The sequence below is a fragment of the Anas platyrhynchos genome, chromosome 7, assembly GCF_047663525.1.
Source record: "Anas platyrhynchos isolate ZD024472 breed Pekin duck chromosome 7, IASCAAS_PekinDuck_T2T, whole genome shotgun sequence".
Classification (NCBI taxonomy): Eukaryota; Metazoa; Chordata; class Aves; order Anseriformes; family Anatidae; genus Anas; species Anas platyrhynchos.
This window is the reverse complement of record NC_092593.1, coordinates 10737175-10763480: the sequence shown is the minus strand read 5'-3', so window position 1 is coordinate 10763480 and position 26306 is coordinate 10737175. Positions and strand designations below refer to the sequence as shown.

At 40.5% G+C, this 26306-nt stretch overlaps 1 protein-coding gene and 1 long non-coding RNA gene across 4 annotated transcripts in view; one reads left to right on the top strand and one right to left on the bottom strand.

The window, feature by feature from the left end:
* MGAT5 (alpha-1,6-mannosylglycoprotein 6-beta-N-acetylglucosaminyltransferase) overlaps nucleotides 1-26306 on the bottom strand; it is a 116169-nt gene that overhangs the window by 72440 nt on the left and 17423 nt on the right. Inside the window, exons 2-3 of one of the 3 annotated variants that reach the window (XM_072040716.1) lie at nucleotides 12475-12554; nucleotides 1849-2239 (exon numbers count right to left, since the gene is read on the bottom strand). In XM_072040716.1, coding sequence (XP_071896817.1) covers nucleotides 1849-2086 — 238 coding nt within the window. In that variant the 5' untranslated portion in view covers nucleotides 2087-2239; nucleotides 12475-12554. Of the gene's footprint in view, nucleotides 1-1848; nucleotides 2240-4455; nucleotides 4475-12474; nucleotides 12555-26306 lie in introns of those variants that run through there. The other 2 variants (XM_038181738.2, XM_027461504.3) reach the window with 2 other exon arrangements.
* LOC140002907 (uncharacterized) lies at nucleotides 4860-11618 on the top strand. Its single transcript, XR_011810541.1, has 3 exons — nucleotides 4860-4973; nucleotides 5394-5583; nucleotides 10766-11618. It is a non-coding gene; the product is annotated as an uncharacterized lncRNA (long non-coding RNA).

The following is a 26306-nucleotide window of genomic DNA, read 5'->3' as shown; positions in this document are numbered from 1 at the left end:
TTCTCCTGGGGAACCTGACCACTATTTGGCAGCAAGTCAATGTATTCCACAGCAGGACTTGGAGCAGGAAATGAAAGTCACAGGCAAAAAATTGCAGGGGGAGCTTAGCTTAAGGATATCCTAGCTATGGCACGGATTCACGCAGTTACCCTTCAACTTCTGGAGGAATATATTGTTTTGCTTTATTTATTTTTTTCTTCAATTCACCTAAAATCAAGCAACCTTACAAGATAAAGGGATATTGATAATGGTTATGTATTAGATAGTTTTTATTTTTTTAAAAAACTATGCAAACAATGTAACTGCAGGTTAAGAGAGGCAACCCTTCCCTTCTTGTCACCATTGGTGAGGCCCCACCTGGACAAGAGGCCACGGGCACCACCCAGAACACAAGAGCTTCCATCTGCCACCTGTGCAGGTAACAGAGCACTGGCAGAGCTTGCCCAGAGAAGCTGTGGAGTGTCCCGCCTTGGAGGTCTTGAGAAGTCACCTGGACGTGGTGCTGGGTGGGCCCTACAGGGGGCTGGGACCAGGTGACCTCCAGAGCTCCCTTCCAACCTCAACCATTCCGTGATTCTGTGAATCCTTTAGGGACCTCTATGTGCTTGGAGATATTCAATCCAGATATTTATCTAGCACCTCTCTATTTTGCTTGTGTTGCTCTGTAAGATTACAATAGCAGTAGAGATCAAAGTTAAAGTCACAGAGGAACTGAAGAACAGGGAATGCTCGTTATTTAAGCAACAAAGCAATTTAATTGTTAGCTATGTCAGGGACAACAATATCAGCCTTACAAAAAAGCATCGTCATACAAACTTTTTTTTTTTTAAGAGAAGTGGTAACAGAAACAAGATGACATCCCAGCATGATATTTTCATTATATGCAAAGAGAAAAACAAAAGAAAAGAAGCGCAGCTTTGATCTGCTGCACCCTAACCTTCATTCCTTTTTAAGCCTAGAAAAACCAGATGATCTTCTATAGCAAAATATGAAGACAAATATTAAAAGAAAGACATCAAGATGACTAATTAGCAATTAATTCTCCAGATAGTCTGAAAGGACAAAGATAAGTAGTAAAGAAAGTGAGCTTAAAAATCAATCAGATTCTATCAGATTAAAAAGGGACCTCACCTCACTTGAAATTAAATGATATATTTTTTTCATGACATTTTGTAGTAACACACCACGAATTTCTTTCTTTCATGCTTTCACACAAACCGAACTGCCATGTAGTATGAAATGGAGGTGGGGGAGCATTACAACCTACTACGCAGAAATAACTGCCAGACAAGCACTGAAACTCATGAAAGAAACTTTTCTACCCTGAGGTAAATATGACGTATTCAAGCTTAACAGTAAGCCTAGGCCACATCCATAATCTTAAATGTTAGGTAAATTGACTGGACACAGAAGTGCAATGGAAAAGAGGAAAAATAAACATTGCAGGTCTCTGCTTTATCGCTGAGGCAAGTTATTTTTCCAGAACGAATTTTTTAAATCACTGACATGTAAACTGAAAAGCTTCCCAAGGTTCTCAAGAACAGCAAAACCACACATTTTTTTAAATCAAGTTCTAACAAATAACCTGAGGCATAACAGACACTGTTACAAGACGGATGCAGTAAAAAAAAAATAATTAAAAATTAGCTGATAACTTCATTCCCAAATGACTGAAAATTTAAATTTTGTCCCACTTCGTAACTTTCAAGTAAAGAACGTTCTCTCCATCTGTGCAGAAAACCCACAGTATGAAGTACTGTCAACTGAGCAGCATTAGGAAGTACAATGTTTGGACAACTTCGAAAAACCCTTTATCAGATTATCACATAATCTAGGACACACGCTTACCGTATGCTGTCACTGTTCCGACATAAGGCCCATCAACCACATTTTTATTTTCTTCAGCTAATGCTTTGATGTATCTTTTGCTGAGATCCAAAATTTGCTCACGCAGGACTGAACTGCTTTCGTGCTGTGTTTGCTGCTGAATAGTAAAATGCAGAAGCATCATTCCCCAAATAAAACCAAAAGTCACCAGAAAAAAGCCAAGTTTCTGAGAGGACAGCTTCCATGGAGAGAATGCCATGATTCCCAACAGCTTCTCACGGAGTTACTACAAAGGGTCCTAAAGCATAAAGCCAAAGAGCAAGTTCATGGTCCGGGTATATACAGATCACAGAGCAGGACTCAATCTTGTTCCAACTCCTTAGTCAACGTGTATCTGTATCTCAGTTCCATCCTGTTGAAAGAGGAAAAGAAAAGTAGCACAGTTAACACAAAATACTAGGAATTTTTACCAGCTTTACTAGGTCTCCATTGTAAGTAGTATAAAACAAGAGTAGACAATATGCTTTTTTTGTAAATGTTTAGTTTGTACATATCAATATTGTACTATACTAAAGCACAAACAAGCCAAGAAAAGCCCTGGAAAAAGAACAAAGAGTGATGCGCCTGAGCAGGTGAAGAGCACCTCTCAGTACCTGGATCAAATTCAATGCTTGAAGCTGTTTCCAAGCTGAATTTCAAGGTAAGGCTGCTTTAACATTTTTTTTCTCCTCCCCTGTGTGTGTACACAAAAAACTTTGTGATGTTGCCAATGCAGCAATTTAAGACAATTCTTAACATAATTCAGTTCTCAGAAAACACGTAATTTTAGCTGGCAGTGACACTGTTAGGAGTTCCTGGCAAGAGCTATGGCATATGGCTAGATAGATGATCAGGAAATCAGACTCCCTCAGGGGTAAAGAGCAAAAAAAAAAAAAAAAAAAAAAAAAAGTAGTCTACATTATTTAAACCAATCCACTCTCCTGGCTTACATTGCAAGAAGTCAGAAGGCTGAAATAATCTCTTCTTGCTCCTGTGTGGCCTCTGCCATGCATCATTACTCCTTATTCATAAAATGGAGTCCAATGAGTTTGCACTTCACAACTAAATTCTACACACGTCCCTCTGAATGCTACAACACATCTTTTGTATATAAAAATTAATATTCTCAGAGCCTTTCCCACACTAAGGAAAAAAGTTGGCTAACTGCCTTCAAGACAAACAGTAGGACCATCTTTTCATGGTGAACTCAAAAATAAAACCTGGCATAAGCTACCCAAAGGCAAGGAAAGCTCTGTGATGAGGGCTGGAGGCAGGGTCCTTAGCGAAAAACCCTACAAGAGAAGAAAGGTAATTAAAAGGTAATTAAGCGTAAGCTATCGTGTTAAAACACGGATTTGGTAAAATGCGATCCTTTTAACTTCATAATGCTCCCAGACAGGATTAGAAAACAATGTTCCCTCCCATTCTGCACTTGCCCAGATAATGCAGATGTTACTCTCATTTAATAGGATAATTACACAGATGCATGCTAGCAGCACTCTGCTTTTGTGAAAATTCCCTTTAGATCTTCCCCTTTCAGTCCAGCTAGGGGTTCTGCAGAGGGACAGAAATACCCCCGGACTACCTGACTTCCACCATGACTTCTGCGTGCGTTTACTGATGACCACTGACTGTGGAAGTGTGTTGTTACACAGAACTGGAAGCAGAAGCGGAGTAACCGCACCGAGCGTCTTTGCTGCTAAAAGAACAATTTGAAGCCATCTGTTGCTTAAGGAAGAATGGTGCAGAAAAATGAATCACGAGTTCATGGAAAAAAAGATTACAAAGGATTAATGCTGCTCTTCATAAACTTAAGTGAATTTTCCCAGAAACAGCAGAGGGAAGTTTCACTTCTTTTGGTTTATTTAGCTATAGTCTTGGGACATTCTTGGGCTGTCTGAGAAGTGCAACACTTATTTCACTACAAATTGAATGCTTTACTAATTCTCTTACAACATCTGATGTGAAAAAAATACAGAAGATTGTTGTTTAAAACAGCATTGCAATTTGGAAATGAAATACCTAATATCCAACAGGAATCCCTTCAGTGACTTAATTTCACCTAAGAATTGACAGAGTCCTCTGCAGCAATAAGATCTGTGGTTAGAACAGTCAACATTTTGTTCCCCATTATCAGCTTTATGCAACAAATTAAATATTGAACAAGAAGGTAAAGCTACCACCACCCTTGTTTTAACAGACAAGCCCTAAACAACTGTTCATAAAACATTGTTAGCAAAAGCACACAGAACATTAACAATATCAATTACAAAATAATGCAAGTATCCCACAGTTTTATTTAAGTTCTAGAGGAAAACCAAGGATGATTTTAAACATCTGTCTAACCTATGAGCATTACCTACTTAAATACAGCTGTTGACTTCTTTATTCTGTTCATCAACAATCAGATAAGAGCCTTAAACACACCCCCAAATGGTAAGAAGGCAGTCAGGAAATATGAAGGTTTTTCCGTAAGAAAAACAGAGAAACTACTCCCCACATCCAGCCCTATTTTTTGCTGCCATTAAAGCACTTCCAGCGAGTAGCACCGAGATGACCAGGCAGTATTTGTGCAGCTCATCAACTTACAGCGCTGCTGGTGGGCAGGAAGGCTTTCAGAGCACACAGGACAAGACTCTGGGCTTCAGGCTCCTTCCGTGGCTGGACTGCACGCCTGTGCTGGCCTTGGTGTATGTTTAATCCTAGCTTTGATAGACGTTGATGACAACACAACTATTCCACAGGCAGTGACTGCCACGTACTTACAACGACACATACGGTATCTAAACAGACATGGGTCAGAAGACACCAAGGGATAGGTGAAGGGCATGGAGACAGAAATATCACAGAGATGTTCTGGCAATAAATTAATGAGTGACTGAAGTGAGCCACAGGTGAAGTTATAAACGCATGCGTGCCCATCATAATTGCTTATGGACTTTGGCCATGCCTTCTGACTAGTTATTTCTCTGCCCATATCAAGTAAGCCAATGCCAAGCTGTAGGTGGCAGCTTATTTCCCTATTCCCCACCTCCCCCTTCATAAGTCCCCTGAAAGGAGCTGATGCTCCTTACTCCGACCTCGCCTGTTCTCCGAAGTGCAAAATGGTAAGCAGTAGCTGAAGAGGATTTGCAAACAGATTTGTACATGCTTCTGCAGAATGTGGGACTGCATCCCCCTTCCTCAGGGCTTGGAAAGAGGTGCTCTCACTCTAGCAGAACTCCTGAACTACTTCCAGCACCCCTCTAGGAACTGGCTATGTCATAGTTGTGAAGTTGTATAGGAAACTGTTAGAAAGATGACCCCTCTGAATTCCTGGGAGCCCCTACTGTACCAAAACTACAAGTCGAGCGTGAAAAACAGGGTGAAAGTGAAAAAACATACCAGGCAAAGCAAAAAAATGAACCACAACACTAATAAAAAATGGTTTTGTTCTTCTTCAAATTCAACTGCAGCCAGCCAAATCTCACCACAACTGAATCCACGCAGTCATACTTCTTGGTTGTTTTTCTTTTTTTTTCTTTTAGTTGCTGACCATCTTCACACCACCAAGCAGTGGGCAGACAGCAGGCACAGCAAAAGGCTCACTCCGTATCTGCAAAGGGCAGCACACTGCCCTCCCAGCCTGGTGGGCTCGCAGAAGCAGAGGAAGAGCACTGCAGCCTCAGGACCCACTGAGAGCTTCCAGCAGCTGCTTTTTGTTTGTTCTTCCAAGAGGTAAGTTCCGCAATAACCCATTTCACAAGACTTCGGGAGAAACCTGACACCAAAGTAACTCCCAGCACCAACCTGGTGGTTTCCCCGACGAGAGCACAGATGCAGCCAGATCATTTAGTCTGCTGATTCCAACAACTGATCACTTAATTTACTTCAACTGCTAAGGTCATACACTTGAACCACCCCAAAAATAAATTCTCCTAATTCTGCTGGGATCAGTCCTGTAACAGACAAGGCACACAGATCTGAAAGGAGCAGAAGCAGCTAGCAAAGCCTGCAATGCTAACCCAAGTAGGCATACACAAGATTTGCAGCTCACTGGAGCTGCACACATCCTCTACGTACCTCAAAGACAATGCCAGCATCTCAGGAGGGAGAGGTAGCTGAAAATTCATGCAACTATCCCAGCCTTGTCTAGTAACCAATGTTTACGCATGCTTTTAGTAGGGGTACAATTTAGGTTCCTTAGTATATAAAAGAAGGCATAACAACATTTCCTCATCTGAACTACGGAGCCTGAGTTTTGTTCTTCCTACTGCTCAACTTTATTTTCAGCAATGCTCCCACCAGCTGGTTCCTTTCTTCTAGCTGACAGATGTCACTGCTTCTCCTCTCTCACCCCCCTCCACAGCTGAAAGGGCACCGCACGCTGCTCCCGAAGCGGCAATTTGGGATGCAACACCACCAAGTGAGAAAAGCAGAACACCACCGGGGCACAACAGGAGAAGCAGGCCAGATGGACTGAGGGAGAGTAGGAGTATAAATACTCCGAGTTTGTTTTTTAGACGGGGGGGGCATGTTTGCTTTCACGCGTATATATATGTGTGTGTGTGTGTGTGTGTGTAGTAGAAATTGGCAGGAGGCGGTGGGAAGAAAGTTGAAGGAGAGGAATTGATAAGATGCCATAAAGAAGTAAATTTGCATCTTGAGCAAGCAGCTTGCCTGCACTTTCAAAAATAAATTTCTCCACTTAGAAACAGTTTGGGTGGCAACTCAAGCAGCATTTCCCCATGTGGGCCTGTGATTTCACAGAGCACTCCAAAATGTTTCCAATTTTCTACCAAGCACAGCATTTTCTGCAGTTTAGTCCTACATAACATACATTGTCATTCTTCTTTTTGTGTTGTTTGCTTACCTTGGTATTTCAGGGAGGAAAGACAAATAAAGAGGAATGTTTACACAGAAGTGATGACAATGGCAAACCTCCCCACAAACACATAGTAAATCACAGCCAAGATAGAAGAGAAGGATACAGGACACTCTCCAGAATGCAGAAAGCCTGTTTTTCCCAAAACTGTGCAGAAGGATCAATCTACCTGCTTCAGCCATCATGCAGAGTGTCCCAACCACTACTCTTTGCTCTTTCACACTGAGCACTCACTGCTAAGTGCCATCCTCCAGCATCCTACCTAAAACCCTCTCCAAACTCACTAATTGTACCAATTTTATATTGCACAAACAGTTTTCCAAATGTTTTCTGATCAATAAGATGCATCTCGTATCTTCTTATACTGCTTAATTCAACGTTTTACTGTACCTGCTCTGTCTTCAAAGAACTCATAAAGGACTTTCAATAGATCAGAGACCATTCTTGTTTTACGTTAAGATGCACGCCAGCTTACGCATGTTTGGAGCATGGACTGGCCAGAGCAAAGAACTGCATCAAAACACAGTTGATGAACAAGCCAATGAAAGAATACCGCTCAGACAGTTGACCTACAGCTCAAAATTTCTTTAGTTTCAATACCAAAGAAGCTCAGAACTGAAGATTTTACATGGAAGAAAGATGTGACAACGAATTTTGTGTGATCCCGTTGTTTTTAACCCACGCATGTTAAAAAGGGGAAAAAAGGCTGCAAGAAAATCCATATGAAAAAATCCTTACAGACTGAAATTCTTATGGTTCAAGTAATTCTTATGGTCTAAAGACATTCCAGACAATGAATTTAAGGTCATAACCAAAACCTATCCCAGTCTTTTAATAACAGTACTTACAGATCAAAAACCTGAATTAATTTTAGGATTAGGAATTGGAAGACTTCCTCAAAGTTCAGAAAACCAGAAATATCCCTGACCTTGAACAAAATTAATTTAAATGTTTGCAGCCATTTACAGGCAAATTGCAGGGTACATTAATAACATTTATCTTGTCATTACATTAAAACAAGATTCCTGAAATATAATTTTCTCACTGAAAAAATGACATTTGGGGATGTCAGCATGGTGATCAACAGATTAGGAAATAGTTACTTTTTTGTTATATATAGGAGGAAGTAACTGAAAAACAGACTGTGAGCCCCAGTCATTTTAAGACTTAGAAAACATCCCTAAAATCAACAAAGAAGTATGCATGAGTCATATTTTCTTGCCTTCAAGAGTCCCTCATAACTCAACAGGCAAACCTTAAGTCACTTCATTAATTTTAATGAATTTAAGGAACAGGAATCATGGATCAGATTTTTTCTGATCCAAGCACACACCTTTTTGTCTTCCCCTCTTTGCACCTACCCAAAGGTGACATCCTACTCAAAGCCTAACACACAACATCCTCGTACGCCATTCTCAAACTTACAGCTGAATTATGACCACTGAGAGACATAACGCTGGGACTTGCTGAGAAACACAGTCTCACAGTTTTTAGATCACCTGGAAATTCTCCAAGCCTATGAGCAAAATGCCTTCGGTTATTACACAGCAGTCCTGTGTGTGCAGCTTGGGCTCAGGGAATTCTCTCCCGCCTCCATGGGTCAGAGAGTATAGCTGAAGCTGGAGGAGCTAACAAAAATTGCTTTGAACTTAGTCAGAAAATATTTTAAATGAAAAATGGAATTGAATTCAGCTGATAATCAAAGCACCCAAATTACTTCGCACTCTGGGAACTAATGTTTATTACAGAAAAATGGAATCGTTAGCTCATTTCACGCACCGAGCAGACACTCCAGGCCCCCGTCTCTCCCACCGCTATTAACCACAACTCCGCCTGTTACATCACATCTTGCGGTCTGTCCAAGAGAAAAACAAGCAGCTCTCAACAGCAGCCCTGTCCAGCTCACAGAGCAAAGTCAAAAAGTGCTTTGTGTTCAGCAAAAAAGCTCTCATCGATGTGGATGCCCAAGTACCATCTCTCATCAACCTGATGGCCAACAGGCTAAATGCAGCCTCTGGCAATTGTGCCAGACCCCATGCAGGCAGCTGAGAAAGTTCAAGATTTAAGGAAAGATCCAAACATGTTGATGTTTACTACATCTTATTGGAAAAGTTTTAGACAACAAAAGATGCTGAAGAATTAATACATCTCTGTAAGAAAATTAACTTACTTCAAGTTCTTATCATTTGCAGGGGATGCAGAATAATCAAAACATGAAAGAAATTCTTATTAAGCTGGCTTTCAATAAATTGCAGCTACAGGATTATACATCCAAGCTTTCCATAAAGGTCACACCAAGACAAAAAGACAGGAGACTCAAGTTAAAATAGAGAAGAATTAGAAAGAAATGCATAGGAAATTAATGTGTGTGTGCTACTGAGCAAGTGCGTATCAGATCATAGATTGTTTTTTCCCCTAGCTGAGCATTAAATAAGTCTTCAGAAATATTTATTTCTCGTTGCTTTAGAACACGTTGAACCTGGGTCAAAGTATAACATCTCTTCCTACAGATTTGTTCTTGGCAAGCGTTTTGAACACATTCCAATTTATGTGGTTAGACAAATGGTTGAGAATACGAGCTGCATCTCCGAAGCACAGAATTTAATGGAATTAAAGTTTCAGCAGTCGCCCATTTGGAAGTGACAGCGCTGTTGATTATTCCGTTGCTCTAGTTTCTGTATTTAAGGCCTTTTCTTTATTATGGGAAAAGATTAGATACGAAACAAATTGCAATCTCATTTGAAAGTTAGTAAAACTTAGTAGAACAGCAAAACATTCCAACATATATCCCACACCGCCTGTGTACACCCTGTTTATAAGCATTGGTATTTATCAACTGCTGACACAATTAGATGAGCACTCAAAATTAAAGCTGCTAATGGTTCTTATTTCTCTTTCTAAGTAACATTTTGGAGCAGGGAGATCAGCTCTACTTAGCACTAAAAGGCAGTCTGTCCCGTCCTAGCTGATGAGGGGCTGCAGTATTGCTGAGTCAGCAACAGCAGCAGGGCTACAAAGCTTGCTTTTTGTTAAACTCTAACGTCGTACCAGAAACATTGCAATCCCACTATCAAAACGTTTAAAGGGGCATATGTGTAGGTCTGCACACATCCCAAAAGCCCACTTAGAAAACCACAGTCACACAAGACAGAGCTGTCCAGTTATCTTTAAGATGTAATAAACTATACAGCTTCCTCTGCACAAATACGAGCTTTACTTCATATTGTGTAGGGCACAAAAAACCTAGGAACTATTTTAAGTAGGTGGAAAACAGCCTCCCTTTTTCCAACATCCCTAGACAGCTGTAGAACAGCTTGTACTGGCAAACTCAGAGGAATACTTCAGCTGTGGCCCTTACAGAACTAAGTGAAAAAAAATTAAATGTAGAAAACAGCCAGCACAGTCAAGCAGCATAAGGCAAGTAAATCTGTATTATCGCTTTGTTGCTCTCTCAAATTGAGACTGCTGCCAGGCAGGGAAAGGGGGAGGGAGAGGACACACATATGCATGCACACACACAGAGGAAATAATTTTAAGAAGCCCTAGCAAGCGACACAGGTTTCTAAGCTGCTATTCTGCATAACGGAGCATTTTGGGAACCTACTGGTACGTAAGGACAGATGCAGAACCCAGACAGCTCTTTGTTGCTTATAGCCCATCGTTAACAATGCATCTTTTTTAGCCTCTCTCCCTCCCAAGTTTTCAGGTCCTTTAGATAGCCACCATCTATTATTACTCAAGAAAGCCATTTTGCCTGCTGGTTCTGGTCCACAGCACGACGACGCTTTGGGTAATGAACTTTCTTCAAAGCCTCAATGCTTTTTATAAATCATCTAAATTACTGGAAAGGCATCCTTTCCAGAGCATGCTTTGCTGAGGCTGTTGTCAATGCTCTCATTCAAAGTTCGGTAGCAAGAGTAGCTTCATTTGCAGTGCTGAAAGCAAACCTTTATTCCTTCTGCAGAGTAGTTCCAAAGCAAATGTTAACATCTTGGCAAATTTAATTATTTACAGTATCAAATGCTTTCATTTCAGAGTCATCATGGATTTGCTCTTCCTCCTCAAAGAAGGTAGTTAGATCTTACACAAGACATTTCCTCACTGAAGGTATCCTGAAATGAACCAGGAAGTGAAGCCTGAAGCCTGTCTGTACCAGCCAAAAGCACACCTTAGGTGTCAAAATCTCTATTTATGTTAGTAAGTACCACAACAGAACAGGAGCACATCTGCAAAATAAAACAACAGGTTTTGAGGATCTGACATCCACATGTGTGTTAATACTGGAGGGGGGGGGGGGGACGGGACAGGACAGTGCTGTGCGTTGTACCTACTCCTCTTAATGAGGAATTGCTAACAGCTTGAGGGCATTTGGTACATTCCTAGAATATCTTCACTAAGGGGGAATCCCATTTGTGATCTCCAAGAGTACTCCACCATACAAGCTGAAGTGTTCTTAACAGGGTTTAACTTCACTTCTAAAAGCTTCTCGTTTGCACCTATGTTTGGAAACAACCTGAACTACTCTGAACTACCAAACTCATTCACGTCATAGATATTACCACAGGAATTGCCAAGAAAATTAACTCGAATCAAGTACCTGCAGTTACTCCCTCAAGTAACAAAACACGTAGCAACTTCAAAGGCTAAAAAGGAATACAAGAAGCTGCGCCTTTACTCAGGTACATTTTGGTTACAGAATGGCTACAGCTGCAGGTTTACTAAGGCAGAACCTGTCTTAAACCAGAAGTCAGCTTCTGTTTGAATGAGCTGCAACTGTATCAAAAGGGTTACCTGAATTCCTGCCACATGCTGAAGCTGCCCAGATCTCACACTGGCCATTTTACAGCCAGGTAACCATTGTAACAACATGCAAATACTTCAAAGAGGAAGCTGTAGTTTAGCTTTCTGCATTTTTCATCATCTCTTTTGATTCCATGTCTTCCCTTGCGGCGCTAGCAAGGGTCTTCTGAGCCTGCTGCTAATTTACACAAACTTGCACAAGTGTAACCAGCAGTCCCACAGTAATTCCATCTGATTCTGAAATTATGAGGGACAAAAATAAGATGACTGGAAGAGCCTTGTTTCACTGGAAAATTAGACTAGAAAAATCAAAGGGGCATAAATTTTGTATTCCCATTTTCAGTATAACAAGCCAGGGATGATAATATGAGCCACAGAAGAGAAGGTGAGATCTTCCTTTTAATTATGAGCAAGACTTCGAAAATATCATCAGCAATTCATTGACGCAGCAATTGATGCAATTACAGAATAACAGATACAGGAAGAAAGCCAGAGAGAACAAGAATAAGAAAGGGGAAAAAAACTTGAACATCTGAGAAAGAAATCACTACAATAAAGACTAAAATGAAGTATTAGGCTAGCCAAGAAAGTGAAAGGTGACACAGCGAGAAGGAAAACAAACGCTCCAAATGAGGAGATGAGGCAACAAAACACTTCAATGCAAGTCAAAGTAAACCAAACACGCCATAAGCAGATGAAAAGGCACTAGCAGAAGTGATCTGAAAAGACAAGGGCTTAACAAACTGAACACACTGGCCGATGCATGAGAAAACAAAACCAACAAAAGCAAACACAGCAAACCACTAAGTGTTATTAAATCAACATTATGACTGAGATGCCAACAGATGAAAAGGAGATTACAGGGGCAACTAGTGATGTATAACTAATAAAGTCACACACACAAACGGGTCGGTAAACATCAATGAAGGAAACAGTTTGCTCACGGTGTTACTGGTGCTTCCTGATACACTTAAAGCTGGCAGAGCTTTCACCTTCAGCGAGGAATAGGCAGACCAGCTCCTGTCTGAGAAAGCCACAGGCAGTGATTACCTTCTGTAAATACATTCTCCGAGATAAGGGGATACTCCCTCATTATTACTATTCCTCAGTACTGCTGCTGTATTGATGGATCAGCTTAACAAAAAACATCTCATATGGTCAGATGCCAGATTACCCCATAAGGATCTGGCCCTTAGTGTGTAAATATATACATGCAATAAAGCAGATCTTATGCTCACAAGTGTAACTATTTCTACAGCTCTCCATTGCCACCAGGGCTGAGACACAACATTACCTTTGCCTGAGAAATCACGGGTCTGTGTTAAGGTTGCTGCCCAGGTAGCAAGGTGATGCTGGATGCAAACAGTAGGAAATAGAGCTAGAGGCACTGCAAGAAGATATTCAAGATTTACATGCAGGATTATGAAAAAAATTAGTACAAATTGCATATTAGCATTTACATCTCACAAACCACAAGGTGTAGTGTCACAGTAATTAATTAATTGGTGAACATGATCTCCTTGCATGCGGTCAGTAAGAATTTAGAGTTCCTTTACACTTGTTTTTCAGAACTGTGAGCAGTGCTTCCAAATGTTCCAAAGCAGCCACCCTCCTCAAAACACTTTATGCGCAGCCTTACGCAGGCAGAGATGTTCAGAAACACTGCACATCCACACATCTAACCACAGGTGACAGAAGAGGCACAACTAGACATCCTTTAAAGACTTCAGCAACTGCCAGTAGCTATTCCCCATGGTTTCTGAGAAGGATCCCCTCTCACTGTTCTGACAGCACATAATTTGGTATGGCTAGTGATACCGAGTTCAGACTCGGTTAAGGGTTCTCACGAGAGTATCAAGAGTTCTTCTGATACTCTTAAATCTAAACAGTCAAAAAATAAGATGCTTTTAAACCCAGCCTTGTCCGCATCTGTAGTTTAGAAGTACACTGGAATTTTCTACAGGAGTCAGCTGGGCTGTTTCAGTTACTAGAACACCACTAGCCTCTGCCCAACTCTCACAGTTCATACACATTCACTTTTTCAAGCTCTCAATTTTTCCTTTGGTAACAAAGTGTGCTTTCTGGTTAGTAAACATTTCACCACAAGCAGCAAAGCGTTTGTATCTCATGCTGGGACTCATCCATACCGTTATGTTTTAACAGGTGGCTGCGTAGTGAGTGTCAAGCTAAAAAACACTTATTTGCATAACATCCTTTCTGCACTTTTATATAAGCACAAACCAAGAAGCACATCCTGTTGGAGAAAAGGATGACTGTGGTATGTATCAGATTGTTCAGATTTCTTTATTAAGTAAGATTTAAATATCTAACCCTTGCCTCTTCCCCTTCACATCTGAACTTCAAACTCCAAACCCAACAGAAAAGCAACCCACTAAACACCTGGCTTAGAGATGCAACAAGTTTGGTGTGATCAGCTGAAAGTACAAGGCTTGTTTGTTAGGGCTGCTGCTCACGGAGCTTCAGCCGCAGCTCTGCTTTGGGTTCCAAAGAGGCAAAAACCCATCTCCTCATGCTATTTCTACCAGAGAGAGCTTCTATCTGCGTGACCAACAGAAAACATTCTAACCAAGCACGTGTGTGTCATTAGCTGAAGTTGTTTCCCAGCATACAGACTCAATCCTTGCAGCGTGCCCGGTACTGACTGCAGCAGCTCCTTAGGATTTATGACCACAACGCAGAGGTCACTGAAGTAAAGAAGGAACAGCTTGTTAGGCCCTCACACGGGTAGAGTTTCACTTGCAGTAAGCTGCCCCAGTCTGTAAAAGAGCAACTGACTGTATGCGCACCCAAATAAATATTTTCTGTACCTTGGTGTCAATCTAGGTACTACAGAAATGCAGTGTCCTCTGTTGGTCTCCTTCACTTTACAGTAAAGTAGAAAATCTGGACCACCAAGTCTGATGGGCTTGGATTTTCCAGTACTAGGAGGAAGACATACACGTTATGCAGAACACAAAAGCCCACAAAAATCCCCTTGCAGCTCTACTCAGGTTTCACAGCCAGGGACAAATCACACAGAAACTCCCGAAGCTGATGCCCTTAAATTTCCTCCTGCCAATTTCCTCCAAGCACCAGTCTGCGCTCAGCACCCCTTCAATTATTTCCCATTACTAACTGCACCGTGCTTCCCTTGCATTATGGCCTGGCTCCTTGATGTTTTCAATTAAAATAGAATGAAACCCCAGTTTTTCTGCATGATAATGAAAAAATAACCTAGAAGATAAGCTTTTTCTCCCAATTTAATAGACATTTCAGTCTTTTGACGAGATGGAGAGAATTACTCCAATTTTCTACACTCTCAAAAACAAAGACAAAACCCAATATAACACCAGTTTCTTTAAAAAAGGAGTTATAATGGTAATTCTCATCATTTAGCTTCTGAGTATTATAATGCACCAGATATAAAACTAAAAGCATCTCATTCTCCATCGAAGGCAGGCTCTCTCTGAGGCAACTATCAACAAGCAAACAGAACCATTTTCATCACTTTAGAAAAAGTAGTTTAGTAGGGGGAAAAAAGCATTAAAAGTATTTTGACAAACATGCACAACATAAGTAATTTTCACCTAAGTGCACAGAGATCTAAACCACACAGGACTTTATTAAATGTGCTTTACAAAGGTACAGAAGCAAACCACATTTAAAACTGCACAATAATGAAAAGTTAACCTGTCAGATAGCATTTTTCACCACTTTAGTTGGTAATTCAGTCTTTTTAGGGAGTAGGGAAGAAAAAGGAAGAGTTTGAAGGACAAAGGTGGGAACCAAAACTACACAAGATCTAATGTTAGCAGTGGGTGAAGGATAAATGCCTAAAAAAATCATGAGCATAATTGAAGTGACACTGCAAACACTGCAAGCAAATAAACATCAGGGAGATTTGAAATGCAAACCAGTAAGCCTTAGAAAAGCGTCAGCAAAAACAGTAACAGAAAGCTCTCCACACTGTAGCCAACTCCAAGGAAAAAGTTTTCAGAGAACAAATAGTTTTCAGAAAAGAGAAAGGGACCAAGACATCCCACTTTTTTTCCCCAAGAACCTTGACAAGAATTCATTTTTGAAGCGAGCATTTGCATAACTACAAACCAGGTCACCCACTGAATTCCATTTATTTTAAATAAAAATTTATTCCCTAACATTCCTTGCTTCTCCTCCTCCACTGAAACCGCTCCATTTCAACATGGCAAGAAAATTCCAGATGCTAGGGTTTGGAAAGATAAATGAAGTGCCTGTTGTGCAATTTCTCAAGAGGAGCAAATCAAAGGGGACTGCCTAAAACACAACCAACGAACAAAAGGAGCTGACCGAGGCTACTTGGAGAAGCAGCAACACCAAGGTCTCAGTGGACTGTGTAATCTTATGTACCACTCCCAATGAAAAAAAAAAAAAGAATTAAAAGAAGCTAAAGGAATAATAAAGGCTGTAGGAAGGCACGGCTGGTTACAGGTTGCATTGAAACAAGTAATCCATTCGCCTGAACTAAACAACTGATGGAAGCAGAAGGAAGAAATCAGCTTGTTAAAGACATGGTATCGAAGAGGTTTTGAGCAGACATTCAAGATAAAGGACACAGTACAAAACTCCCTGTTTGTACACACAACAGAGAGACAAGTAGGAACAGTTATCTAATCACCACACCGCTCTCCCCTATTACATTTCAGATCGTACAAATTGGCAGCCTGGAGGATGAGTAAACACTGAAATGTCACCTAAAAGGGTGGAAATGATTAGGTGAGACAATAACCAGGTTGATCCTACCACCTACCATCTGCTGACGATAGCGCTATTTGTAGCTGTAAGCATGGAGAACGTACAAACATTTTCTTAGAAGAAAATTTCCAAAGTTCTGAAGAGTCCCCAGTTCCTTTGAAACACAAAAACCCCGTGAGCCTGCCCACATTTTTCATGTCAAGTTGTAATTCATGTCTGTGTATTTCTGTCTGGAAAGCTAAATTTGAGATACGTAAATGTATCAAACCGTACAATTGTGTAACCTGTAGAGCATAACAAAAGGTGGAAGGGAAAGAAAGGAAAGACGCACAACTGCTATTTCCTAGCCAAGAAGTGGCTGGATTTCACCAGAATACACCAGTGACTGTGTCATATTGCACATGCAGCGTTTTGAGCAATATAGCCTTACCCCTCCAGACTAGTATTACTGCATTACAGCAAATCCTCCATATGGATTAGGAGCCTTGGGTTTGTCATCTGACAGCACTGAGGACAAGACAGGTCCTGCCCCAGCAGCCGAGCCGTGTAAATGCTGAGGGTGCAAGCAGATGGAGTGGCAATACAAAGAACGAGCAGGAAGAAGTCATGCCAACGAGACTGGCAGTCTTCTGACATTTTTTTTTCCCCCCCTTTAGAAATCACAGCAAAGTAGAGTTTGGGGGAGATAAAAATAATAATGAATTAAATGTGTTCACATTCAGCTTGGGAGAAGAACATGGTTTCAAGAACATGAAATCTGACTTCTTAGTTTAATGGAGGCTTACTGGTCAATACAGGAATTACATGTAAGAACATATCATTACCAAAAATGCTCATTCACAGTTTTTATTATTAAACAACAAAGCCATGTTATTCTCCACATTTAATCATTAAGACTATTAATGAATGAGAACAAATTCTGAATTTCTTTCAAGGCCAATGTTTTCCATTACAATAGAAGCATGGCTGAAGTGCAAGTAACATACACAGAACAAGCATTTTTGTCAGACAGTCATGCCAGGTGACTGTCACTAAAAATGCAAAGAGTTTGTTAACAGATTCTACTTTTTTTTTTTTTAAGAGATAAAAATTCTTTGTAATGAAGAGGTGCAACTATGGAAGATTGTTTTCTTTTAAAGTTTTTTTTTTTATTATTATTAAGAACTCTTAAAGCAGATAAAGTCCTTTACCTGGATTTTAATGTATCATATAGGTTCATTTCTCCCACAGAAATCTTTTGTTTTATGCAAAGTATTGTCCTTGAAAGTTTTTGTCTCTAGTCTTTAGCCCACACCATCAGGATTTGGTATAGTTAACAAAGAACTATAAGCCAAGCCCTACAGAACTCCCCTTAATTATGGCTACTGTCAACAGCAGAGCAAAAATCAAGGATGTTAAAGATATCTCAAAAGATGCAAAGAGGCATCTAAGAGATTTAAGAACACACCCAAAAGCACAATTTCCACTGCACTTAACGAGGCTCCCGAAGGTGTCTGCACACCTTTTAGGAATCAGCCTCTAAGGATGTGTCTGAGCACACTTTGCACCTGTAGCTCTCATCAACATCATCTTGGCATTGTGGGCTTTTGGCACCTCGGGAAATGCCTACACATTTAAGTCACTTCTGATTATCTCCATCTGTGCGCTTTTATTCGTGTATAAAAGTATCTCATCTCTGTTTATAGCTTAAACCACAAGCCTGGACCTTGGGCTCACACACGGAGACAGGAATACTAAACAGCAATTTATAATAGGGTAAGAGGGAGGGCTGAATTTTTCAGCACCAGCTTTTTCTTTTTATTTTGTTCCAGAAGGACTTTTTTCAGTCTTTTTCAATATTAAACAAGAAAAAATAATAATTTATTTAGGATTTGGTATATATTTGCAGCTGTTAGAAAGTCAACCTAAATCACAACTGGAAATCAAGAATTCACAAAAGAAAGAAACCTTTTCTGGAAATTTGAGAACTGGGACCGAAAAGTTTTCGTCTACTTCTCATGATTTGCTTAAATATTGGAAAATTAAGGTGACCCATATTTTACCAATTATCCCCATAACAAGAAATCACAGTTTACTGCCACATCGTTTACGCTGTATCAGTTTTATAGCAGATTAAGTATAATTTGACTATAAAAATATCTTAAGTTACGAATTTAAATACCTTCATAGCATATTCAATATATACATATGAATGCACACGAATACAAGAACAGCTCTAATACAGACTAATATTCCAGATGAGTGAAAAACAGTAAGAACAAAGGAAATATATAGGTGATGAAGGCCAAAGGAGGGCATTTCCTGCCCCTTGTCTTTTGAGAAGGTGGTCAAAAGCTGCTTAATTTTGGTATTTGAGAAAATTTGATCAGTTCAAGGACTGGGCAGTCCCAGAAGGAGTACTTATATTTAGTACATTCCTTCTTGGCATCATCTCCAGAACATGCATAGTAACAGATGGAATGAAACTGTGGCTCATAGGTAGGCCAGACCAACCTTTTAGGACAGGATTCTTTTAACCCAAGGGCAGATGGGTCAGCACATTTCAGAGACGCTGCAGATTTCTGTTACCAGTTAAAGTTTGTGGGGGTCAGTCACTCAACCCTGAACACGTAATTGTGTTATAACTTCAAGAGCTGCAGACTACGTGAGTTCAGTAACACATGGCCAGGACTTCTTTGCTAAAACACTGGTAAGCTGCCTCTGCTGTAGGAATTGTTGCTGTTTTCACAAAGTTAATGTTATCAAGAAACGTGGCCTTCCTGAAAACACAACAAGACTGATAGAGATCTTGCAGGGGTTGCACCAGGCACAGACTGCTGTTCTGTTTTCTTGAAGCTCATTAGCATTGCACAACTGATGCCACACAATGACAGCCCCAAGGGATCTGACAAACACAGGTTGCAGTGAAGGTAGGAAGAAAGAGATTTGAGGACAAACTTGAAAAGAAGAAACCCAACATATTAAGCTTTGTAAACTGAAGCAGATTTTGTTAGTGTGTTTTTGCTGTGCAGAGATCAGCTTTCTTCAGAGATGCCAACAAATGGAGAGATGGCTTAACTCGGACGAGGATGACCTGGCATGCCAGGTGGAGGAGACTAATTTCACTGCTACCCACACCATTTAGCCATGGTTCCAGGCTGCGTGCCCAGAGCACTAGCTAGCAATGTCGTGCTGGTAGGCAGTACAGCAGCGCAACCCCACAGGTCAGCACGAGCAGTCAGAGCACATGGGCACTCTCCTCTGAGCTTTAGCCAACACGTCATGAGCACAGCAAGTCAGCCTTACTCTGCTTGGTCATGACATTGGTAGCGTGGCTTCCCATAACCCAGCTGTACCAAAATTATCCTCAGCTCTTCCTGTGCATTCCACCAAAGGAGAGAAAACAAAACTAGAAAGCTGCCCAGAAATGTAAAATCTTATTTTGAAGGTATACAGATTTATTTTGGATTACTTACAAGGAATTATGGATATACAGAGTTGATTTCTATAGCATCTAAAACAAATACGTCACTTTTCCAAGAGTCCATTCGATCTTGAATGGGGGGAATTATCAACACTGCATGTTCAGGGACAGGAGGAAGAAAATGGAACACAGCTGGTATCAAGTAACAGACTCAGTCCCATAGAGTTTGGTCTAAGGAAAAGAACTGCACCGTTAAAAAAATAAATAAATCACAACACTGAACAACTTAAGGAATAATTTCCACCATTCAGAAATCCAACTTAATGATGCTTCTCAACTTAAAGTGCATTTGCTTACAGTACTGAGAAAATAAATACTATAAAAGCCATCTCTACTCATGCATTCTTGATTCTTTTTTAGTTAAGTAATGAAAATAGAGCGTTTCATTTAGCAAAATAAAAACATAATACACGGCGTGATTACACTGACAACACTTGAGAAGAAAAGCCCACCACTGAATGCTCTTCAGGCTCAGTTTATACAAGATCATTAGCAATGTACTTTCCTGCGGCAGAAGAAGAAAAAGAATGACCCCAAAACAGCAGCCCTCACTTTACATGTTTTCAGCATTACGCTTGATAGGTACAGCATCTTTAACCCCTACTGCCATGCCTGCTTCTCACCTATTGCTACATCCTTGCAATGTGACTGAGCAAGTCTTGAATTTTATTGTACTGGGAAGAATAAGAAATTAACTCTCTTAAACTTCTTTAAAGCTCATTCATCCCACTGAATTCATCCCACTGAACACAGACAGCTGTTCAGTGGCAATTTATGTAAAAGCAAGATCATTTCTTGACAGCGTAGGAGTTGCTGCCCAGTCTTTAAAAGAGCAATTGACATTTCTCCCTTTGCCCCTTCTAAGTACCTAATTGCCTTGGTCTCCTGATACACTGAGCCACTTAAAAATTGTTACATAAATCCCACAGGACACACAGTCATTACACCAAATAAAACAAATCTGCGTTCTGAGTTTAGATTTCTATCGCATGTTTTTGTCCAGTGCTGTAAAGTTTTTATTTGGCTTTGAAAGGGATTAATTTAATTATTTTTGAGTTAAGGCCATCAAACGACGCACATAAACACTACAAGGTTTGTGACAGCAGTCATAAACATACTGGTATGTATTCAATACACAAGGAGCACTTAGAGCACTGGATGCTCTTTATGGTATCTTTTAAAGTGGGATAGCCCAAGCTACTTCCATCCTCACTTTCCCATCTTTCCAACTCACCTTAACATCTTGCTGCATCAGTGCCACTTGTCAGCAAAATTTCTAAGCAAAGCAGACCAATTCTCGGCACAATCCTTCCCTTTTAGTAGTACCCTAACTTGTTGGTTAGCTTTTTAATGATTATGTCACTTTATTGCATTCAGAAAAGTTGTTATGGGGTGGGTTCTGTGGCCAGACAGCTTGAGGCCCCCTTCAGACTGGAACTGATGCTTGTTCTTATCACCTGTGAGCCACTCCCATGGTTAGCTGGGAGCATGTGACACTTTCAGTGGCTCTTTCATGCTTTGAGCATACTCTACCTCAACACCACACCTTGGGCTTTTTCTCTTTAGACTGAACGCTCCTCCACACCATGTGCACAATCAGCCCTTCCCTAGCAGGTGAGATGGGGTTCAACACCTGCACTGAATACAAACAAAAAGCAGCCTTCCTTAGCATGTCATCTCCTCTCGCACTTACCAGAATCCAGCTCACTTGGGTATTTAGGCAGTAGAGCCTCTTTCCATGTGAGCACTGCCAGAATAACTGAACCAGGCAATTAAAGAGTAGAAAGCTCAAGTTGCGTGATTTATACAATATTCAGATCAGATGAATACAGATAATTAAATAAGTCTGCAAAAATGTCTACAGCTTCAGCTTTAGAAGAGTTTCATGAATTAAGTTCTGCAAATACCTGATTATTATTTACTCAGATATTGTAGAGGTGAATAAAAACCAGGAGTGATATACAGAAACTGCAGAGGAAAGAGGAGGTAAAAAGAAGACAGGGGAGTAAAAATGGAGGAAGGACAATTATTAAGGTAGCTCTGAAGGAAGCGCAGAAAGCCTCAGTGAGAAGTGTTTCATACACCCAAACATCTGGTTGATGAGTGGTAGCTGAATCAGTTTCTTCCCAGAAAACACTGAAATAACTCTCAAAAGTTGGTAAGGAAGGCAGAAGAAGGAAAGAAAAAAAATAAGAACTACATTGTGCTGCAGAACTGCAGAATTTGTCTTGACTTGCGTGGGAGACCTCTTGAGAGTTAGCTGCTCTCTTTCACTGTTAACACTGCCCACAGAACTGCAGCCGTCTGCTCCGAGGAGACACGGGCTTGGCTATAGCTGTGTGCTAGGACACAGGGATGTCTTGCAAGGCATAGCATCGCCCATATAGATGTGACACCCTCCTACTCCCCTGCCTTTCACTCCAACCCCTCATCGCCACTGAAATGAAGGCCTCACCAAGCCATGATGGGAGCTTTCTGTGGCAATAAAAGAGGTTTCACTACACAAACTATGTATTACGAGGGTTCTTAGCAGGCAGCAGTTCAGAGCAAGGGGTGGTGGAAGTCGAAAATTAAATCGAGATTGGTCCAATGTTTCCACTTTCACTAAAAAGGGAAGGACCCATTTATATTATCAAGTTAAACTGGCAACAAAAGCCCCACAGTTCAATTTGAGCCAACAATTCCAAATTAAATTATGGCACAGCTATTGCTCATATGACAATAACAGTATTAAACAGGTGTTGAATGTGCTTTAATTATCCTTTAACAACTCGAGGCAGTCAAAAAGCAGAACACGGTCAGCAAGAGCCACTGCCATGAGATACAGCCTCAAAAGTAGCTCACAGCAAGAACCTCACCTGTAGGCAATCCTGAAAGCCTTGCTCACTTTCTTAGCTCTAACTGAACAATCCTTCTTCACATAAAGATCACCTTACCTCATCAAAACTGTCCGACTCTCACTTCATTACCTACATGCACAACTCTATGTGTAGTGGAACAGATACTCAGGTGGAAGCTGTGGCACTCCATAAAGCCTTCCAAGTTGGGTCCTCTCTGTAAATAACACCTTCAATTCTAACTGGGATAGCAGCAATAGAGCGAGTTACAGTATTTTCAGTACAACCTAGTACTATTCATACACATTCTATTTTCAGTCCAAATTCCCATCTTTCCACTTAACTTTGACTTCCCTTCCCATCAACATGTACAACTGAAAGGAAACAGAACGGCTACAAGACAATATAAACCTGGATATAACACTCCAGCAGAGATGCCCTTTCTTTTCCTGCTTCTTCTTAATTTTTATGATGTTTAATAAAAAAATTACACGGGTGGACTCATCTAAAGGATTCCATAGTAAGCTCTGTGGACTCCATCTGTAGAAACTAGTGACATAACACTTCATCTACTAACTTATCAATTTAACAGACATAGCAGATAACCCCACTGTAAGACTGGAATTAAAGAGCACGTTTGCCTCTGCCATAGGCTACAAGTGCAAGAAAGCAACTGCTAACAAGAAGAAAACATCTGGAAGATGTGTTTATATATGGAACACAGCTTCTGACTAAGCAAACAGAACAGGGAATTTGCATTTGTTAGTTTATCTACAGTATGGCTGCTATGCAAACAGCTACAAGGCAGTATGAGAAAAATCCAGAAGGAAAGGCTCCAAACATCTTCGGTGTGCAATGTTTTTCCATACCTCCTCTGGAGTACATGCAAAATTAACAGCTTCAATACAAGATTTTCATTCTGCTCAATCATAAATAAATACCACTTCTTAAACACACGCATGCAGAGAATCCTTATCTAGATGAGAGCACCACAGCACAAGGCACTTGGAAATAGGCAATCAATCCTTTGCTTTTTCTGTACACTTCCCATTTGTCATCATAAAGCAAAATGGGAAGAATTTAAAGACCTGTCAGTTTTCAGATGAGAATCCTATTCCTAAACAGGATTAGCTGGTGGCCTAAAAATATCAGCCAGTAATCTCCCGAAGTCGTAAGCTCACGTACCCCACCAACTTTTATACCGATCACTAACTAACAGAGATTAGGTCAGAATCCAAATCAGATCACACCGGAGCAGCATCAATCTTCTTATTTCAGAGCTGTCACATTTTACATCTTTCATAGAGCTTCCACATAAATTATTAAAAACAGATCTTTCTTTGAACAGAGACTAAACTGGAATGTCGCTCTTGGTTAACATTACAGTTCATTTAAAAAAAGCAGCATAAAAAGAAGTTCATCTTCAGTCACTTGAGACATATTCCTCTAAATGTATGTGCACATCCCTGTCAAGCAAACAAACAACAGATACCTAGCAGACTGCTTTAGGGTTTCCAGAAAATGATCTGGGCTCAGGTTGCAGTACTTGTGCCACTGCAGTCTGATAATACAAGTTCTTACCTGGCCAAATTCTGTGCCTCACTAATTTCTAGTAGATGGATACATCCTACCCACATCAGTTCCGTTAAAACCAGGGATGCTCCCATTTTAATTCTGCACATCTATAATCTCTTCCCACTGATGAACTGCACTCTGGAACATGAGATGTCATGTAGTTTGACTCTAATGCTGGCCTGCTACTCCTGTACAGCCCTGTACCTTATTTACTACATACACAATAAAACAAGCAACATCATAACCTCCAACCTTTGAAATCTGTTCATATGAAGCCACGCAAAAATTAGTGATAGTTGGCACAAGTAGAGCTCACGATACTGTAGATATCCAAATATTTGGCCCCTGAATCTATTAAAATAAATCAATTTGAACTTCTAGCCTCCAAGACTTCTCCTACTCAGCTGAATTGGAATTTACCAACATCATCAAAAAGAACAACAAAAACTTCAAGTGCCACCAACAGACATGTTATCTGTTCACCATCACAACTTGCTACTTTAAAGTATTGAGACCTTTTATCATCTTATCAATTGGTAAAGTGATTCACGCAAGCTTTTCCTGTCCTGTTTCTAGTTTCCTTCTCACAATGTCAACAGTCTTCTGAGATGCAGATTACAGGATCCCACCTACACGTAAAGTATTTGAGCAAATTATTATGATTCTATGATTTGCATCTGGAAATCATCAGCTGCACTACTCAAGAAGTGGCCGCTTCAGCCTATGCTGTTATGCTCCAGACCTTGACTGCCTGCCATTTACTCAGAGAACACAAAGATTCAGTGAAAGCCTCTCATTGATGCCATGTTCCCAGAAGTGTCATCAGTGACTTAATTTACAGTTTTTACCGTTGCATTTATTGCTTTTAAACTCTGTGCGGGACATTGACTCATACTGCTGACAAAAGAGGTAGGCAGTAGATAAGACCAGAAAGAAGTTTCCAACTCCAGCTTTCAGCTCCGCAGGCATGTCTCTTCCCATGACAAGGAGCAGCAAGCTCTCCAAGTCCTGACATCTTCAACTATAAAATTCACACTTTATCTACCAACTTGTCACCACAACCAAACCAGCTGTAGAACTAATGACAGCAAGACGCTAACACTCTTATTTTAAGTAATTTTACAGTGACATTTATGAGCAGTAATGAGCTATATGAATCAGTGGCATAAACCTACTTGAGACATAATGAACTAGAGGGCCAAAGAAGTGGTTTGAGTGCTAATTAAACAACTCTATATTTTTGCCATGAAGAATTAGTATCTTGTTAAATATCATAGTTTAGACTTGTTACACAACATGTTTCCATGGCTGACTTAGAATAACAATCACAAGTCTACAGACTGGCAATTCCTTTGGGAAGGGACATTTATTGACTGCAGCTTGAGAAAATACAGAGAATGTCATGAGAAAAGCCAAACAAAGCCTTCACTCCTCACACAGATCCACAAAAAAACCTACCCAGTGATTCAACCACTGGCTACAGCCAATGTCTTTGCTAGCAGACACAAGCTCCCCCTTTGCTCACGTGCTCTGAGCCCACCAGAAACTCAAGAGCATTGTCAGCATAACCTGGGAGATGAACAAATGCTCTGGAAATACTGGGTGCAACCAGAAGAGCCAGCCCCCCCCTAGTTGGGTCAATATTGTGCAAACCACATTCAACAACAGTTTTTTTTTATTATTATTATATTTTTTAATTTTTTTAATTTTTCTCCTCCATTGGTTCTGCTTGTGTGCAGGGAACGATGTCTTCTCATTTCAACAGCACTCCTCAGTTGAACTGAGAAATGGGAATACGCTCTCAGGAGCCCATGCTCACAGGCAGATAGCATCACACTGCTCAACTCTGAGCATGCTGACAAAACAGTTTTGCATATTTCTGTAATAGACAATACAGAAAAATCTACTGAGTTCTCTTCATCCCAAAATCTAGGAGAGCTGCATTTAAAAAAAAGCACTGCTGTGAAGACACCCTAACAGCTCCATTAGCTTCGTGTGCTCCCTTCTGATGGGATAGAATAGATATGCAGAGATAAAGCAAATCGCAGAAGCAGCCAACACAAGCTCAGCTTGAAGGCAAAACACAATAAAGAGCTTCCACAGACCCAGCTCACACAGCCTATCATGGCAAACAGACATGAGGACTTCTTGCTGGCAAGAAGTTTCCCAG